The sequence below is a fragment of the Trichosurus vulpecula genome, chromosome 2 (genome assembly GCF_011100635.1).
Source record: "Trichosurus vulpecula isolate mTriVul1 chromosome 2, mTriVul1.pri, whole genome shotgun sequence".
NCBI classification, from domain to species: domain Eukaryota; kingdom Metazoa; phylum Chordata; class Mammalia; order Diprotodontia; family Phalangeridae; genus Trichosurus; species Trichosurus vulpecula.
Window position 1 is genome coordinate 8,826,890 of NC_050574.1, and position 17,815 is coordinate 8,844,704.

Consider the following 17,815-nt stretch of genomic DNA (forward strand, 5'->3'; position numbering starts at 1 on the left):
TTCTGAAGTGGTGGGCTTGTTTTGTTTCATTTTTTAATTTCCGGGAGAGAAAGAGCAGAGAGCCTAGGCATAGAGTTAACCAAATAAAGAAAAAGAAAAGAAGGAAATGAGGGTTATTGAAACGAACAGGAGTAAGGCTGTTGAAATATGTTGAATACAGCAAAGACTTAAAAGGAAAAGCAAGCTGCATATAATAGAGACTCAATTTCATGTATAATCCTTGTTTCTTGGTTCTACTTAGGATATGGAAATGCTGGTTCTATTTGATGTTTGTTAAATTCTGGACACATCCCTCCAAAAAGCACTTTTTGCTTTGGATTGGATTGGATTAGAAGAATCAAAGGACTGTGAGAACCAAAGGCAGTGAGGACCAAGATGAAATTAGGCAGCATCAGTATTGATTGCAGAGTCTGCATGGTCATGGTGCTTTGTCTAATGTCTTTCAGGAACGTGGTAGAAGAAGCAGAAATGACTGATGGTTTGGGAACCCAGGGTTGGGGCCTGGTGAGGTATGGATGGTGCCAAAGACCGATGAATAAGGGACTCAAGGATTGAGCAGAATGTAGACTTGGCTGACTATTGGGCTTCGTGACCAGAGAAAAGGGAGGTAGAACAGAAGCAATGGAATTGGAGAAGAGGAAAGGGTTGGGGAAGGCTGTAGTGAAGGGGAAGAATCCATTGAAGAGGACTGAAGCAGAGAGGGACAGGGGATGAGAAAAGGCAAGGATCAGCCATGAGCAGTGAGGCAACAGTCATGGTGGATGGTAAGACCTCAAGAATAAATGGCCCTGGGGCAGCTAAGGTGGAGTGAAGATTTATTTCCCCAGGAATCAAAGCCAAGCTTACTGGCCCAAAGTTTTTAGCCTCTTTGAAATCAGGGCATTTGCTCTTCTCCAACCTTGTGGCATCTCTCTGGTTTTCAATGACTCTTCAACTATTACTGATAATAGCACAATAATCACATTTGTAAGTTCATCTGGGCCAGGCAATGCGAAATCCTTCCATTTTTGTTTATTCTGACAACAAATGTCAAATAAAATAAATTTTTCCGTACACATTATAAAACAGAGAGGACTGTAATGAAACTGTGAATCTCTATTACATAAAGCTTACTTTTCTTTTAAATATATGTAAATTCAAGATGATCAGCTGTAAATGACTTAGCTGTTCTCAGCAACACAATGATCCAAGACAACTCTGAAGGACTTATGAAAAATGCTGTCCATCCCCAGAGAAAGAACTGATGGCGTCTGAATACAGACTGAAGTATACTATTTTTTAACTTTATTTTTCTTGAGTTTTTTCATCTATGTGTTCTTTCACAACCTGTCTATTATGGATATGTTTTACATGACTACTCATGTATAACTTGTATCGAATTGCTTGCCTTCTCAACGTGGGGTGGTGCAGAGGGAGGAAGGGAGAAAATTTGTAACTAAAAGTTTTAAAAATAAATGTTAAAAATTGTTTTTACATGTAAATGTGGAAAAATAAAACTAAATAATCCTTAAAAATATGATAAATTCAACATGTCCATTTCAAAGCTTTCCTGTTTTATTTTATTTTTTAATTCTTTCCAGACTTCCTTCTCATTTGGTGGGGAGGGAGACAGGAGGAAGGAATCCCATCCCCACCAATCATCCTTTCCCCCACAACTAAAAAAAGTCCTTATAACAAATATGTAGTCAAGCAAAAAAAAAAATCCCACATTGGCTGTGCCAAAAAATATATATTTTATTCTGTAGCATGAATTCATCCTCTCTCTCTCCAGAAGTAGGCAGCATGATTCATCATTAGTACCCTGAAACTGGGGTGGGTCATTGCACTGATCTGAGTCCTTAAGTCTTTCAAAGATTTTTTTTCATGTTTTTATTGAATAGACTGTCCTGATTCTGTTTACTCCATTCTGCATTAGTTCACATACATTTTCCCTACAATTCAATAAACACAAAGACCCCAGAAACTGGGATAAGGATTCACTATTTAATAAAAAAAATCCTTGGGAAAGTTGGACAGCAGTATAGAATAAGTTAGATCTCTACTCATATTTTATACTTACTTTATATATAAGTATGTGTGTTGTGTACATATATAGACATATATGTATATGTATGTACATATACACATAAGATTTATATATATAAGCTCCAATTTAGCAATTCAGATTTGAAGATTTTTCCCACCCATGTGATTAATGCCTTGCTGACACCGTCCTTTAGATGTAAAAGGATATACATCATAAAAATTAGAGGAACATAGAAAAAATTACCTACCAGATCTATAGATAGGAGATGAGTTGATGGCAAAAAAAAAAAAAAGAATACAGAGGATCATAGAAGACAAAGTGAATAATTGTATTTACCTAAAATTAAAAAGTTTTTTCCCCACCAAAAAAATAAAGATAATATTAAAAGGGAAACAATTAACTATGCAAAAATCTTTGCAGAAAATTTCTCTGATAAAATTCTATTTCCAGATATATAAAGAACTGATTCAATTCTACAAGAAAAAAAGCCATTCCCAACTGATAAGTTGTCCAAGGGTATGAACAGATATTTCTCCAGGGAAGAAACCCTAGAGACTATTTACAGTTATATGAAAAAATGTTCCAAGTCACTACTAATTAGAGAATTGCAAATTAAAGCAATTTTGAGATTCCACTGCACACCTGTGAGTGCCAAAGATGACAATTCAATTTGATTCAATTCACATTGATTAAGTGTTAACCTGCTGGTTTTAGATACTGCGCTAAATGGAAAATAACAAAAAAGGAAAATGACAAATGTTGGAGAGGCTGTGGGAAAACAGGCACATTGATGTACTGTTAGTGGACCTAAGAGTGGGTACAAGTCATTCCAGAAAGCAAGTTGGAATTGTATACAAAAAGTTATTAAACAGTACATGCCCTTTGGACCCAACTATACTCCTGCTAGGCCTAAACCCAAAAGAGATTAAAGAAGGAAGAAAAGGACCCATTTGTACAAAAATATTTCTATTAGCTATTTTTATGGTGACAAAAAAAAACTGGAGATTAAAGAGATGTCCATCAATTGAGGAGAAGTTGGATACGTCGTTGTCTATGAATGGGATGGATACCCTTGTGCTATAAAAAAAAATGAGGAAAAAGATTATTTCAAAAAGACACAGAAAAACTTGCATAGAGTGAAGTGAGCGGGTCCAGAAGAACAACTTATACAATAACACCAGTTTAAAAATGAAAAATTTGGAAGACTTTTATAAACTGAGGAATGAAATGAGCAGAACTAGGAAGACAACTTACACAATAACAACACTGTAAAAACAACTTTGTAACCTGTGAGGAACAGTACAGTGACTATTAATGATTCCAAAGGACTAATGATGAGACATGCCATCCACAAATGACAGAGTTGGGGCAGAATGAGACCTATATCTTAGCATAGAGAGTCACTGAGGGGACTTGTTTTGCTTGAGCATGCATATTTGTTACAAAAAAAATGTTTTTCTTTTCTTTTTTTTCAAATGGGGAGGAGAAAGAACATATAGATTATTATTCATTAAAAAATAGAGAGGTAGAGGATGCTACAGATATGAAATGTTGTATACACTTTCAGATGAGGCTAACTATTTTACTTGGTTTTAAGAAACCTCTCACAAAGTGGGAGCAATTTGCAAGTGTTTGCTATATAAAAACAAAACAAGTTGACTTTTAAAATGTAAGGGAGGAATGAAGGAGATAAAAAAGGAGGAAAGGAGAGAAAGGAGGAAGGAAAAAGAGAAAGAAAGAAGGAGAAAAAGATAAAAGGATGGGACATTTGTGTCACAGCACAGCTGGCCAAAGAACTAAGGAATAGAAGGAACTGGGGTGGCACATGTATGGGGCTATGGGGCACTCCCCTAAGCCTGAGAGAAATCCAACTGGAGCTATTCTCTTTCCCCCAAAAGTCACCTGGGACAGAGACAGGGCTGATGAACTGAATTGTCCAGCATGAGAGGATGCTAGGACAGCTTTGAGATCCAGCTCCCAGGAAAATTGCCATCAAATGGAAGTGAGTCAGACAGTGAGCAATCGGGGAATATAGGGAAAAAAGATTGGGATTAACAAAGATCTTAGGAAAATGAAAACTCAACTAAAAACCTTGAGCATGATAGGCACATTAAAACAACAGAAGGGAAAATGGCCTCCACATCAAGTAAGAAAAGTCAAGCATCTATGAATAAATGTTGAAAGACAAAGGAAGATGAATCAGTATTGGATGAGGCAGAGGACCCTGTGGATGCTCAATGGAGCACAGAACCACTGAAGAATGTTCCTGAATAGTTTAAAAGGGAAATAAGAATTGGAAAGCAGAATTTCTGGCCTGCTCAGCCGAAATATTTGGTAGAATAGAAAAACTTGAATCCATGGTGGCAAGTCTTACCAAAGAAACAAAAGTAAGAATAACTGATTGGGAATGCAAATACACAGCAGTGGAGGACAATCAGGAGGAACAGAAGCAAAAGACAATACTCGTTAAAAAAGAACCAGAATCAATATATTGATCTCATAGACAGGCTGCATAAAGAAAATTTAAGGATTATAAGTCTTCCAGGAAAACACAACAGTTCAAAAAACCTGAACACGATGATGAAAGAAATAATATTTTCAAAGCTGCCCAGATCTTCTGAATACAAAAAGCAAAGAACCAATCAAAAGAATTCACAAATCACCTCAAGAGAAAAACCCTATATTGCAAATTGCAAGACACATAGTGGTTAAATTTGAGGGATATAGGGACCTTAGAATGGATGTAATCTGCCGGGCTTTGGTGCTTAGAGACCACTCACACTACCTCAGAAGAAGGAGTAGAGGAGCCTCAGGTGCACCTGATACCCAGAAAAGTTGGAAAGTTTGGACCCAGAGAGGAGATTTCGTGGCAAGTGGAGAAAAAATGACCATGGGAGGGTAAAGGTTAATAATGAACTGCATGATCAAAATTCCTACCCTGAAGCAATATGTTCTCCATCACCTTCAGGAATTAGAATTTTGAAGAGTGAAGCACAATAGGAAAAAGGAGACAGGATCCAAGGCAATAACTTAGAAACTGTTTAGGAGGAGGAAGCCAAACTAGGTGCCTTAGAAACTTTCACTCTACATGTTATACATAGACTAAAGAAGGACTAAGTGATCATATAAGTCATGAATCAAAGAAGAGAAGTCTAGGATTTTAAGAAAGGGAAGATTAAATAATGAAGAGAATGAGGGAAAGAAATCCTTCTGGAAAAAAGCATAGAGTATGGAATGTTAATAACTAATGAATAAAACAAGTCGATACAAAGAAGAAGAGGGATTTTACTTAACTACTTAATCGAGACGGGGAAAGGAGGGGAAGAATTAAATAACAAGATAGAAGGAAGAAAATGAACAAATAGCAATAGCTCGTATTTATATAGCATTTTAAGGAAATGTTCTGTCATTGAGCTTCACAACAAGCATGGGAGATAGGTGCTATTATGATTCCTATTTTTAAAATGAGGAAAGCTAGGCACAGAGAGGGTAAGTGACTTTTCCAGAATCACATAACTACTAAGTGTCTGAGGCTGGTTTTGAAGGACTTCTTGACTCCAGGTCCAGTGCTCTATCCATGATGTCACCTAGCTTAATGAATTAAACAATATTACGCCAATGGTAAGAAATGGGGGAGAGGGGAAGGCTAGCAGGTAAAAGGAAGAGAACCAACGGGAACATGGTAGCCCTAAAATAGATTAAGCTAAAATAACTGAAGAGACATACACTGTATTTATAGAGGAAGAGGGAATTTGGAAAAAAAAATTTAGAGACAAATGAAGGGAATATATAAACCTAATTTCCATAACCTTAAATGTGAATGGATTAAACAATCCAAAAAAACTAAAAAGAGTAAGAGATTGGATTCAAAAATCAAACTTCCAAATCTGTTGCTTACAAGAAATGCACCTAAAAAACCAAAGAGATACACAGAATAAAGATGAGCAGCTGGAAAAAAAAAAAAGTTTGCTACGCATCAGGTGAATGCAGAAATTTAAATCATGCTATCACACACAGCCATTGTCACCACTACACCAAGCCTGCACAGCACAGAGTAGTGGGGCCATCTATGCTCAACCTCTACTTCAAGAATGCTATTGGTTACTACATTTCTCCCTTTCATGACATTCCTCTGACGGCCGAATCTAAAGAGGAAAATGGCATTCCTACAAAGAAAGTTTAGAATACTGAGCATGAGACAGTGTTTAATATGGTGATGGAAGTACCTTGGGAGAGCTAGGTGGTGCTGGGCCTTGAGTCAGAAAGATGTAAGTTCAAATCCAACTTACTAACTAACTACTTACTAACTGTGTGACCCCAGGCAAGTCACTCAACCCTGTTTGCCTCAGTTTCCTCATCTGTAAAATGAGCTGGAGAAGGACATAGCAAACAAGACCAGTATCTCTGCCAAGAAAACCCCAGACGGGGTCACAAAGAGTCAGACACAACTGAACAACAATGGAGTGACCCTAGATTCTCCAGTGCTCTAGCTCACTAATCCCAGTTGATAGAAATTAGCTGGTTGAAATCAATGAGCTTTTAGAAAAGGCTAATTACTAAGAAGGTCCAGTAGCCCACTCTCCAGCTCTTTGGATAGTGGGCTCAAAGGTAAAGTGGGTAGTACAAAATATTCCCCATCCAAACCCCTGGGGAGGGAGGGCACATTTCCCGACCCTAAGGATCCTTCTCCCCTTTCTCAGAGTTCCCACCAAGCTCACTTCTGGGTGTGGTGTAGCTAAGAGATGAGTGGCTCCGGGCTCCTTCCAGTTAACCCACCACTGGGCTCAGAAAGCAGGTTGCTCTGGGAGTCTGCTGGTCCCTCATCTTACTCAGCTCCCTTATCACAAGGACTATGGTTGTTGGTGGAACCTTGGAGGGCTTTCCTAGTCTCACCAGTTGCAAAAGCACTCCTATCTCCAAGTCCCCATTCACCCACAATCAGGAAAGAATAAACACCGGTGAAGGTGCAAATGCAAAAGAAGGTGAACCAAATCAATCCTCCATATTCTAATTCAGTTGCAGCCCTGTCATAAATCCTTCCAGCTCCTGCTGGTCGCCACCAGGTTCTCCAGGGCTGGGAGAGTCCCAAAGTTCCATGAGCTGGGTTGGCACCTAGCAGGTGCAGTGGATGGAGCACTGGCCCTCGGACAACAGACAAAGAGCCGCCTGCTGCCAGCCTGCGGCTGTGACAAGCCCTGCCAGCTGCCCGGCAGATGTGCCCCCAGATACCACCCCCGCTTTTGCCCTCGGCGGATTGCCCCCTTGCTCTCCAGCGCCCTCTCCAGCTGGCCACAGAAGGCTGCTTATTGGCTGAGTGCTGAAAAGTTACAAGAAGCAAGGTTTACCCTGGCTGCTGCCCCGCTGCGCGCAGCCCTCCTTGGCGTGCTCATGAACGTCTTTGTCCTCCACGAGTCACTGACCTCAACGGTGGGCAGCCCCCTCCCAAGGGGCCTCCTTGCTCTCTTCAGGAGAACACCTTAAGAGACAATTACAGACACACAAACGCAAGGACGCACCATCACAAATGCAAACAAGACGCACAAATAGGAAGAAACAACGAGACGGTGGCAGACAAACACAACATGCAAAGACGCCGAAAAGACTCAACAGCAGACCCAGTTACACACACACAAACGCAAAGCACACACAATTTACAGTGACGTGCTGACAGCCCAAGGACTAGGTTCCCCTTCCTTTCCTTATCCTCCCCTCCCCTTAGCATAACGCCTGACATATAGTGGGGGCTGAATTAGTGTGTGTTGACCCTTCCTTTCTCTCCTTTCCCTTTCCTCTCCTAGTCTAGGATCCGGCCTATGACGTCATACACACGCTGGGCTTCGCCTCTCCCCAAGCCCGGACCGGACTGTCAAAACGCCTGCGTATCCCCAGCTCCTCCCCCCACTTCCATGTTCCTCCCTCCTTCTAGCCTCCGTCCTGCCCCTTGGCCCAGTTGGAGGCTGCTGGGCTCCATTTCCCACAATCCACAGCGGCCTCAACTTCCCTCGGAAAACCGAGGTAGCGCTGCGAAGGTCTCTGGGTAGCGGAGTCCGAGCGCTCGGCGCGCGCAGGCGTAGTGGGAACCCGGCCCAGGCCCAGAGGGAGGGAGGGAGGGAGCGAAGGAAGGAAGCGGCTTTTGTCGCGTTCCGGACGCCGCGAACGCGGACGGGGGGTGAGTCGTCCCCGGGGGACCTTAGGGGGAGGGTATGTAGGAGGGAGAGAGAGGTCGAGGAAAGCCGGGGGGAGGAGGACCTCAGGGGGCGGGGGACGGGAGCCAAGGAGGCCGGGCCCAGGGGGCGGGGATTGGGCGGGGTGGGGAGGGGAGGGGCCAAGGAACCGCTGGCTAGGGAGGGAGGAGGGGAGCCGGACGGGGCCCGCCCCTCGTGGGGCGGGGCGAAGTGAGCCACGCCCCCACTCCACCCCCATCACCCTCTCCACCCCTGCTGGGGAGGTCTGCCTTACCCTGTGTGTGAAAGTGACCAGCTCGTCTGTCACTTATTAGTCAGGTTCAGTCATTCATTGAAAGAACGTTCCCCGGATCTCCCAGGCCTGGCCAGCGTAGCAAGGAGCTCTGGCACTGGAGCCAGAGGATCCGGGTGCGAATCCTGACTCTGCCACTGGCCAACCGCTGGGCACCCCGCTCTGGGACTCAGTTTGCTTCTCTGTGCCGCGAGGGGTTTGGACTAGTCCTTCCATTTCTCAGTCCACGGTCAGGGCGTGTGTGCATAGCTCTTGGGGGGTGGGTGTGCTTATGTGGGTAAGGAGGTTGGGGTCTGTCTGTGTCCACGATTAGTGACAGGGAGGTGACCCTGCCTGGGAATTGTGAGACCCGTGCCCTGGCCTCACTATGGAAACTTGAGCAAGTCCCTTCTTAGTACCGTGCCTCAGTTTCCCCATCTGCCAAATCAGAGATTTGGACTCCGTGATCTCTGAGGCTCCATCCAGTTCTCAGGACCTGTGCTTCCATAGACATGTTGCTGAAGTACATGAAAATGCACACGGTAGTTCAGTCAGCAGCTGAGAGTGACCTTCCTGACTAGGTGTGTGGTCTTCCTCATCTGTGGGATGGGGGGTGTAATCTATGAACCGCCAACCGCACATGGTAAACCTCAAACATCTGTAGAAATAGAGTACCTGTTATCTACAGAGGGACACTGAGGCTGGATGATAAGGAAGGAGTTGGCCAATGCCATGCTGGATAATGGAGGCATTGTGACTGCCAGCCCTGCCACTGCCTGGTGGTAGCCCTGCTGACCAGGTCAGAAGAAGGGCCAGACTCAAACCCTGGCCCATCTCAGGGGCCTGCCCACCCTGGCCTTTTCCTCTCTCCTTGTTCTGCCATACCGAGAAGATGCTTTCTCCATTTCTTGGTCTCCCACTGTTCTTCCTGCCTCTTCTCAAGGCAGCCTTGAGGAGGCTATGGGAGCTGGGTCTGGGGATGCAGAGATCAGCCCTGAGGAGGAGGTGGGACCCATCTTGGATCAGTCATAGGCCTGAGAGTTGGGAGGGCCCTTAGAACATCACATAGGCCAGCCCACACTTTTGACAGTGGAGTTTGGAATCTCCAGAGCCAGGCTTCTTCTGTAACCCCAGCTCTGCCTCCTCCCTAGGGCCCCAGAGCCAAGCAGAGCTGCTGAGACAGCCTCTGCCAACACTGGAGCCGTTGGACTTGCCTGGGGAGGTCAGGACAGGCCCACTGAGAGGAATAACCATGGAAGACAGCCAGACTCAAGTGCTGGGGGAGAGAGGTGAGAGGGACTGGCTGGCCAGGCAGAGGGGGTGGCTTCTTACAGTTAGATCAGGGTAAAACCCTGGATATGATCCTGTTTGTGGGAGCGTGGGAACCAGCAGCAGCAGCGTCCAGAACAGGTCCAGCCAGACTAACTGCCTTCCATTTGCTGACAGAGTGCCCGGCCTGCTGGGCCACAGGAGATGCGGTAGACAATAGCATTGACCCGGCCTTCAGCAACGAAGGCCCGCTTCTAAGCTCCTCCTGTGGACACAGCTTAGGTGAGAGCATGAGTAGGTGGATTCAGGGCTGGTCAGTGACTGGGCCCAGAGAAGGTGAGTTTTCAAAGTCAGATCACCTGCAGGGACGTGCTCCAGGTCCTTGGGCCTTTTCCATCCCAATATCTGATTGAGGATTTGGCTGTAAGGGGGCAATGTCCTCAGATGAAGTGGGTCCATGGGGAGAGCTGGGGGTTCCCTGTTCATTAGAAGTCTAGGTTTGGAACCAGAAGGAAGCTTCGGAGCTATCGAGTCCACCCTCTGCCTCCCCCTTTTACAGATGAGGAAACTGAGGCAGGGGTCACAGAGCTTGGGAGGCCCAAGGGGGTTCGAACCCTACTCTTCTGGACTCTGAGCCCAGCAGTCTGTCTACCACACCACCTGCTCTCACACGGATGGGATGGCCGCTTTTCAAGGGAGTGGGGCATTGTTGGAGTCAGGAAGACCTGAATGCGAATTAAGCCTGAGACACTTGGAAAGCCCCTCATCTCCCTAAGCCTGTTTTCTTATCTGTAAGAGGAGGCTAATTGCACCTCCCTTCTGGGGCCATTGTTAAGATCAGCTGAGGTACTCAGACATTAAAACAAAGGCAGCTGGTAGCCAATAGCTGGAGGACTAGACAGGGAGTCAGGAAGCCCTGGGTTCAAATTTGACCTCAGATACTTGCTAGCAGTGTGACCCTGGGCAAGTCTCTTTACTGCTGTTTGCCTCAGCTTCCTCATCTGTAAAATGGAGATAGTAATAGCACCTTTGGACCAAGGTCAGTGAGGTCACATTTGAAAAGCACTTTGCAGCCCTTTGGGCACTGCCTGAGCGCTCAGCCTGTTAGCAAATGTGGTCGTCCCTTGTGGTCATCCCTTGTGGTCATCCCTCATGGTCATTCCTCATGGTCATCCCTCATGATCATTCCTCGTGGTCATTCCTCGTGGTCATTTCTCATGGTCATCCCTCATGGTCATCCCTCGTGGTCATCCCTCGTGGTCATCCCTCATGGTCATTCCTCATGGTCATTCCTCGTGGTCATCCCTCGTGGTCATCCCTCATGATCATTCCTCGTGGTCATCCCTTGTGGTCATCCCTCATGATCATTCCTCATGGTCATCCCTCGTGGTCATCCCTCATGATCATTCCTCATGATCATTCCTCATGGTCATCCCTCGTGGTCATCCCTCGTGGTCATCCCTCATGATCATTCCTCGTGGTCATTCCTCATGGTCATCCCTCATGGTCATCCCTCGTGGTCATCCCTCATGATCATTCCTCATGGTCATCCCTTGTGGTCATCCCTCATGATCATTCCTTGTGTCCATCCCTCATGGTCATCCCTCATGGTCATTCCTCATGGTCATTCCTCATGGTCATTCCTCACACCCCATTTGAAGGTGGCTGCCTGGAAGGTGAGCCTCCTTCCCTCCCCTGGAGCCTGGATGGGCCGGACTCAGAGGCCCCAGGGGTTCTTTGTAGCTCCAGGGTTCTAGGTTTGGGGGTGAGGTTGGCCTCCTTCCTAGGCCTCAGGAGCTTGGGGCCTCCTTTCCTGGCATATTGGCCCACGTAGGGGCTTGACAGATACCAGGTGTTTGATTGATTCTCCTCACCAGAGGCCGTCACACACAGGCTGGGCAGCCTCTTGTCTGATCCTAAGTCTGGGATATAGTTATTCTCCACGATGCCAATGTATGGTTAGCTGAGGAAGCTGAGAGGTGGGCCCACCCACCCTCCTCCAACTTCTCCTGTCTTCTCTCACCAGCTCCATTCTGCATCAGTTCTCTGTCAATGGCTCTGGATCCCCAGGTGGTGAGGAGAGAGCCTTGGGCCAGAAGTTGGGGGACCTGGGCTCTACCCCTGACTCACCATGTGACCTTAGAGAAGTCACTTCCCCTCTGTGGAACCCAGCATTCCTGCCTTAAAAGCGGCCATAATGCAGGAGGACTGGAGAGCATTGAGGAGGACGGTGTGACCCCGGAGGAATCTGGAGTCCAAGTTCTAGGGGACAAGGGTAAGTAGTATGAGTCATGGGCAGCAGGAGGTACAGTGTCTCTGGTGTGGGGGAGGGGAGGACTCCCTGGACCCAGTGGGTGGTGGGCTTAGGGGCTCACACACACACACAGACACAACACACACATACACCCCCTGTCATAACCTACCATCTCTTCCATCTGGCTCCTTTCTCTACAGGATCTGAGGCTGGCTCTTCAATGATCACATCTGCATCTGGGGCACCCCGGACATTGAGGAAAAAGACCCAGGCTCGACCCTTGCTTCACTGTGCGGCCTTGGGTAGGTTCCTCCCTCCTCTGGGCCTCACATTTCCTCTTCTGTGAAAATACAAAGGAAGGTGGATGGATTGGATGATCTCATGGCTCTCCCTGTGTCTGTTTCTGAGGCCATCTCTCTTTTTCATTCAGTGGCCATCTCTGCATTTCTCTTCATTTCTCTCTGACTGACTGTGACTTAATATCTCAAAGACCATCTCTCTGTGTACAGCCCTTTGCATTCTCTCTCTCTCCCTCTCTCTCTCCCTCTCTTTCCCTCTCTTTCCCTCTCTCCCTCTCTCCCTTCCTCCTCTTGCTCTTTCTTTCTCTGCCTTTCTCTCTCTCTCTTCCTCCCTCTCTCTGTCTCCCTCTCCTCCCCTCCCCCCTCCCTTACCCCTCTCTCTCTCCCCACTCCTCCCTCTCTCCCTCTCCCCTCCCCTTCTCTCTTCCCTCTCCTCTGTCTCTCTCTCTCTCTCTGTCTCTCCCTCTCCCCTCCCCTCTGCTCCCCTTCTCTCTCTCTTCTCTCTCCTCTGTCTCTGTCTCTCTCCCCCCCAACTCTTCCCCCCTCCCCCTCTCCCCTCTGTCCTCTCTGTTTATCTTTCCCTGATTCCCTCTTTCTGTCTCTGTGTAAACCATCTCTGTGTGTGTGACCACACATCCCTGTGTCCCTTAACCTGGCTGTGATTCCCTCTGTCTCAAAGACCTTCTCCTCAAGGTGCTTTCCCTTTCCACCTCTGATGTCTGCAGTGGTCTGTGTGCTCCTCACTCTCTCTCCATCTTCGTGGCTCTTTCTCTGTCTCTCACTGGTCTCTCTCTCATCTCTTGTGTCTCTTCCCCCATCTCTGTAACTGTGTCTCTGCCTGGGCGGGGCAGGGCAGGGGGCCAGGTGAGAAGTCCCTACATCCGATCCCAGACAACCCAAGTCCAGGCCTCTGCTCTTAGCTGCTGGTGTGACCTCAGCAAGTTTGCTTAGCCTCTCTGGGAATCATTTGCCCCTCTGGAAGTGGAGGCACATTGACTGGATGGCATGTGAGGCCTCTACATCAGTCCATCAGGTCCATCATGCTCTTTCTGACTAGATCTGTGCCTGGGCCACAAGTCTTCACTAAGTACCTGCTCTGGGCCAGGCCCTGTTCTAGGTCCCACAGGGGACAGGAGACAAAAGGGATCCAGACCCTCCCCACAGGGAGCTTCCATGCTCCCTAGGATGCAGCCTGTTCAGAGAAGAGCATACAGGACCTCTGGACCATCAAGGCAGGGACTTGGAGGGAACATCCCCTGGGGGATCAGGAGAGGCCTGAGGAAGGGGGCAGCACCTAAGTGGAACCTGGGGGGCTCCCCAAAAAGCAGAGCTGAGGGAGGATGCAGCATTCCAGAGACCAGTATGGCTGGATCCCAGAGTGACCCGGAGAGATGAGCCGAAGCCAGACCATGTGGGGCTTGGGACACCGAGCAGAGAGGTCAGAGGAGTGACCTCTCTGCCCAACCAGTCTGTCAAGGTAGCAGCTGTGTAGAGGAAGGCCTGCGGAGGGGCCCCGTAGTACAGGGTGTCTGCAGGCACACAAGGGCCACTTAGCAGTGGCTAGGGATGGCCAAGGGCAGTGGGAGTGAGGCATCATTCAGTTGTCTCTGTCGGGTCCCACTCTCATGACCCCATTGGGGTCTTGTTGGCAGACACTGCTGGTTTGCCATCTCCTTCTTCAGCTCATTTGACAGTTGAGGAAAGGAGGCCAACAGGGTCCCACAGCTAGGAGGTGCCTGAGGCCAGATTTGAACTCAGGGACATGGGTCATCCTGGCTCCAGGGGTGGTGCTCTGTGCACAGTGGTGTCCTAGCAGCCCAGGAGTGAGGGTTACTGAGGAGGAAAGGTCAAGGACAGGAGTTAGGGAGAGGGCTGGGCTTGTGGGGGAAGCCAGACTGAAGATGGGAACTGGACCTGGGATTTTTGTGGTGCAGGGGACTCTCAAGTGATACAGGTCCCTCCACCAGTGCCATCAGCATCTCCTCTGCAGTGCAGAGTCACAGGGATCTGTCCAGAGCCTGTGGGTGTCAGGTGTGGGGCTGGAGGCCAGGTTTTCCTGGTCGGAAGCCAGCCCTCTGGTCACTGTGTTCACCACACTGACTCTCCTGGAGAAAGCTAATGAGGGTCTGGGGTGGGGGGAAGTTGAGTTTGAAAGGCCTCTGAGTCCACCAAGTGAAGGTGGGAACTGCGGACTGGTGCTTAGGAGACAGAGGGGCTGGGCAGAACGCTCTGGCTGCTACCCTCTGCCCAGAGTGGACTGCAGAATCCATCTCTTTGGTCATCTCTGTGTGTATCACCTGGCCTGTCCCTCTCTGTGACTCACTGGTCCTCCAGGCCCATCTTTCCCCATCTCTCTTGACTAATGATACCTTCTTTCAGGTGGCCATCCAAGGGCCATTATTGCATGGAGGGAGCCAGTCCCAAAGCCCAAGTGCCCAGGGGCAGGCTGCCCATCGTGTCCAGTTCTGTGCGAGGGAGCTGGTGGCCAGAAGGCCAGGTCAGCCTTCCTGACAGCCTGCTGTGTCTTTCCCCAGCTCTTCCCTCTCCGGACTGTCCCCTACCCCTAGAGGAGCATGGAATGGCTGACAGACTCCTTCCACCCAGGGCCCAGGTAAGTCAGGGCCTCACATCTCTCTGCAGACCACCCCCCCGCCCCGGCTTCTCTCTCTTGGACATTTTCTGCCAACATCCCATCCAGGGAGCTGAGCCCAGGCTCCCAGAGGCTCTGCCATCTGAGGAAGAGGCCAGCCGTTGTCTCTCTGGCTGTCCTTGCCTTGCTCCTGTCTCTGGGACCACAGCCTCTCGTCAGTGACCGTTCAGTGACAGATCTCTGTCCCCCCTTTTGTGACCATCTCTGTGTGTCTCTGTATTCTCTCTCAGAAGTTCTTTTCATGTCTGTGTCAATATGGGGCTTGATGGGACAACCTCCAGACTCCTCACAGCTCCAAGGCAGCCATGGGCTAGCCTGGCAAAGTCTCTGCACCAGGAGTCAGGAGGCCTTGCTGTCACTAAAAGTGTCTGAGCAGAAACTAGATGGCCCTTTGGCAGGGACATCACAGAAGGAATGCCAGCTCAGGTATAATTGAGTGAAATGTCTTCAGAGGTCGCTTCAGCCCTGAGAGTCTAGTATTCTCAGAACTTCCTCATACTGAGAACTGTCCTGAAATGAAGTGGGCTCCTTTGATAGGTAGTAAGCTCCCTGTCACTGGTAGCTATGCAAATAGGGACTGGAAAAGAGGCGAGATGCCTCCGAGACCCTTCTTGCTCAGAGGGACCCTGATGATGGGCCAGGCACCGCCTCGCTCTTTCTGTCACTCTATGTCTGTGTCTCAGTTAGCAAGCATAATACCTCCTCTGTGTCCAGCGCTGTGCCAGGCACTGCAGGGAGAGAAAGACACAAGTGAGCCAGTCCCCATCCTTGGGGAGCTTACATTCTACCAGGACTACCGGTGTTGGGTGGCTTGGCCCCAGCTCTGTGCTCCTTTGGCCAGGAGTACTGGGTGGAAAACTTAGCTCTGGCCCCTCACCAATTCAGTAATTCTGGGCCAGTCTCTAGAACCCCCGGAGCCCAGGTTACCTCCTCATGCACTGACCCCCTCCCTTGGTCCTTGGGAGGCCAGAGCTACACTCTAGGGATGGCCGTGGCAGTTGTTTCTTGAGATTTCTGTGTGAGTCTGGGCCAATCATTAAGGCCTTCTGGGTGTCAGTTTCCTTCTCTGAAAAATGGGGGCAGAAATCCTTAAATTCATCTCATTTCAAACTCCCAACAAGAGAGGCCTCATGGTATAGAGGAAGACCCAGGTTCAGGTCCTGCCTCTGACTCCTGTGGGCTCTTTGACTCTGGGCACATTACTTGACTTTTCTGTGGTCTAGACAGCATGAGAAGGTGCCCATCTACATTCCTTCACAGGCTTCATGAAGGAGGGAGTACCTGATCTGAGCCTGTAAAGAAGATAAGGATTATGAGGCAAAGATGAGGAAGTGCATTCTAGTCATTGGACAAATGCATGGGGGTGGGAGATAGGATGTCAGTCAAAGACCATCTAGTTGTGCTGGAAGGTACAGCATGTGAATCAGTCACTTAAGCATATATTAAGCACCTGCTGTGTGCCAGGCACTGTGCTGGGTATTTGTATTTTATTCCAGCAGCACTAGGAAGCTACTGAAGATTTTTGAGGAGTCTAGGAATATGGTCAGACCTGGGCCTTAGGGAGATTGTCTTAGCAGCAATGTGGAGGACTGAAGGCAGGAGAAGGGAGAAACTGGGCCCCAAGAGGCCAATTGGGAGGCTCTTCTAAAATTCCAGGTACAAGTAGATGAGATCAGTAAAGAGATTGCAGCAGGGCCTGAGTGAGGGTCCTGGGTGCAAGGAAGGGGGTGGGCTGAGGCAGAGAGATGGATGGGGGAGGGAGGAAGGAGAACAGACAGGACATGACAAGATGAGCCATGTGTGAGGGAAGGGAAGGGAAGGGTCGTGGTACCCTCAGCATAAGAGGGGGCAGGCCTGGTGAAGAGTGTGCATTCCACCTTAAACATTTTGAGTTTGAGATGCCGGCAGACATCCCAGTGGAGATGTACAGTTGATGATAGAGAACTGGAGGCCAAGAAAGATACAGAACTCGGGTCCCTCTGCATCGAGTCCATGGGAGACAGCGTGATGACCAAGAGAGACAATGTAGAGAGAATAGAAGATGGCCCAGCGCGGAGGCCTGGGGTCACTGTATTAGCAAGGCAGTAATCACAATATAGACAATAATTGTCAAAATGCCTATGTGGTTCTGCATTGCAAAATATAAGAGACTCTCCCTATAGAAGGTAGAAGAAGTAAACCATTTATTCAGACACCAGAGAACCAGGTCCCAAAACCAGTAAGTCTGACCCATCCGAGCAGCAAACAAATTCCAGAACCAGTAAATTCATTCTATCATAACAGCAAAGAATCTAAAACGCAACATCACAGCAGGGAGCCAAGCCATCCCATAACCTGCCCACACCCTGCTGGGGCCTGGTCACCAACAATCACTCACAGCACAGCCACCACACATCTGCTCTCTCCTCCAGCTCTAACTGCTCTCTGCATTTCCTATGACACACTTTCCTTTTCCTCTCAGCAAGCTCCTCCCAACACGTGTGACTTAGGTTTCCTGTGACGTAAGCAGGTTACATGGCCTATTGATGGATGGGAAAGATCTTCAAATCTAAATTGTTACTACAGTCACCCACAGCAGGGCCCAGGAAACTGGCAATCTAGCAAAGGAGGCTGAGGAGGAAGAAAACCCAAAGGCATGATGTTACAGAAGCCAAAGGGGGAAAGAGCTTCCGTGGACAAAGTGGGGCACTCAACAGTGGCAAAGTTTAAGGGACATATGGAGAAAAGGCATCAGATTGACCGAGAGAGAGAGAGGACAGTTTGAGTTTGGTGACAATCAGAGGTAGGATTACTGGGGCGGGGGGTGGGAGGAGCAGTGTAGCTCAGGGATTTCCTTTCTACCTCCAACCTGACCCTCGTTC

The 17,815-nt window shown here is 48.2% G+C and overlaps 1 protein-coding gene across 1 annotated transcript in view; it reads left to right on the top strand.

The window, feature by feature from the left end:
* Nucleotides 1-11,824: 11,824 nt before the first annotated feature.
* LOC118837563 (zinc finger protein 420-like) overlaps nucleotides 11,825-17,815 on the top strand; it is a 218,041-nt gene continuing 212,050 nt past the window's right edge. The window contains exons 1-3 of the mRNA XM_036744518.1: nucleotides 11,825-12,026; nucleotides 12,206-12,307; nucleotides 14,839-14,915. Coding sequence (XP_036600413.1) covers nucleotides 12,226-12,307; nucleotides 14,839-14,915 — 159 coding nt within the window. The 5' untranslated portion in view covers nucleotides 11,825-12,026; nucleotides 12,206-12,225. The remainder of the gene's footprint in view (nucleotides 12,027-12,205; nucleotides 12,308-14,838; nucleotides 14,916-17,815) is intronic.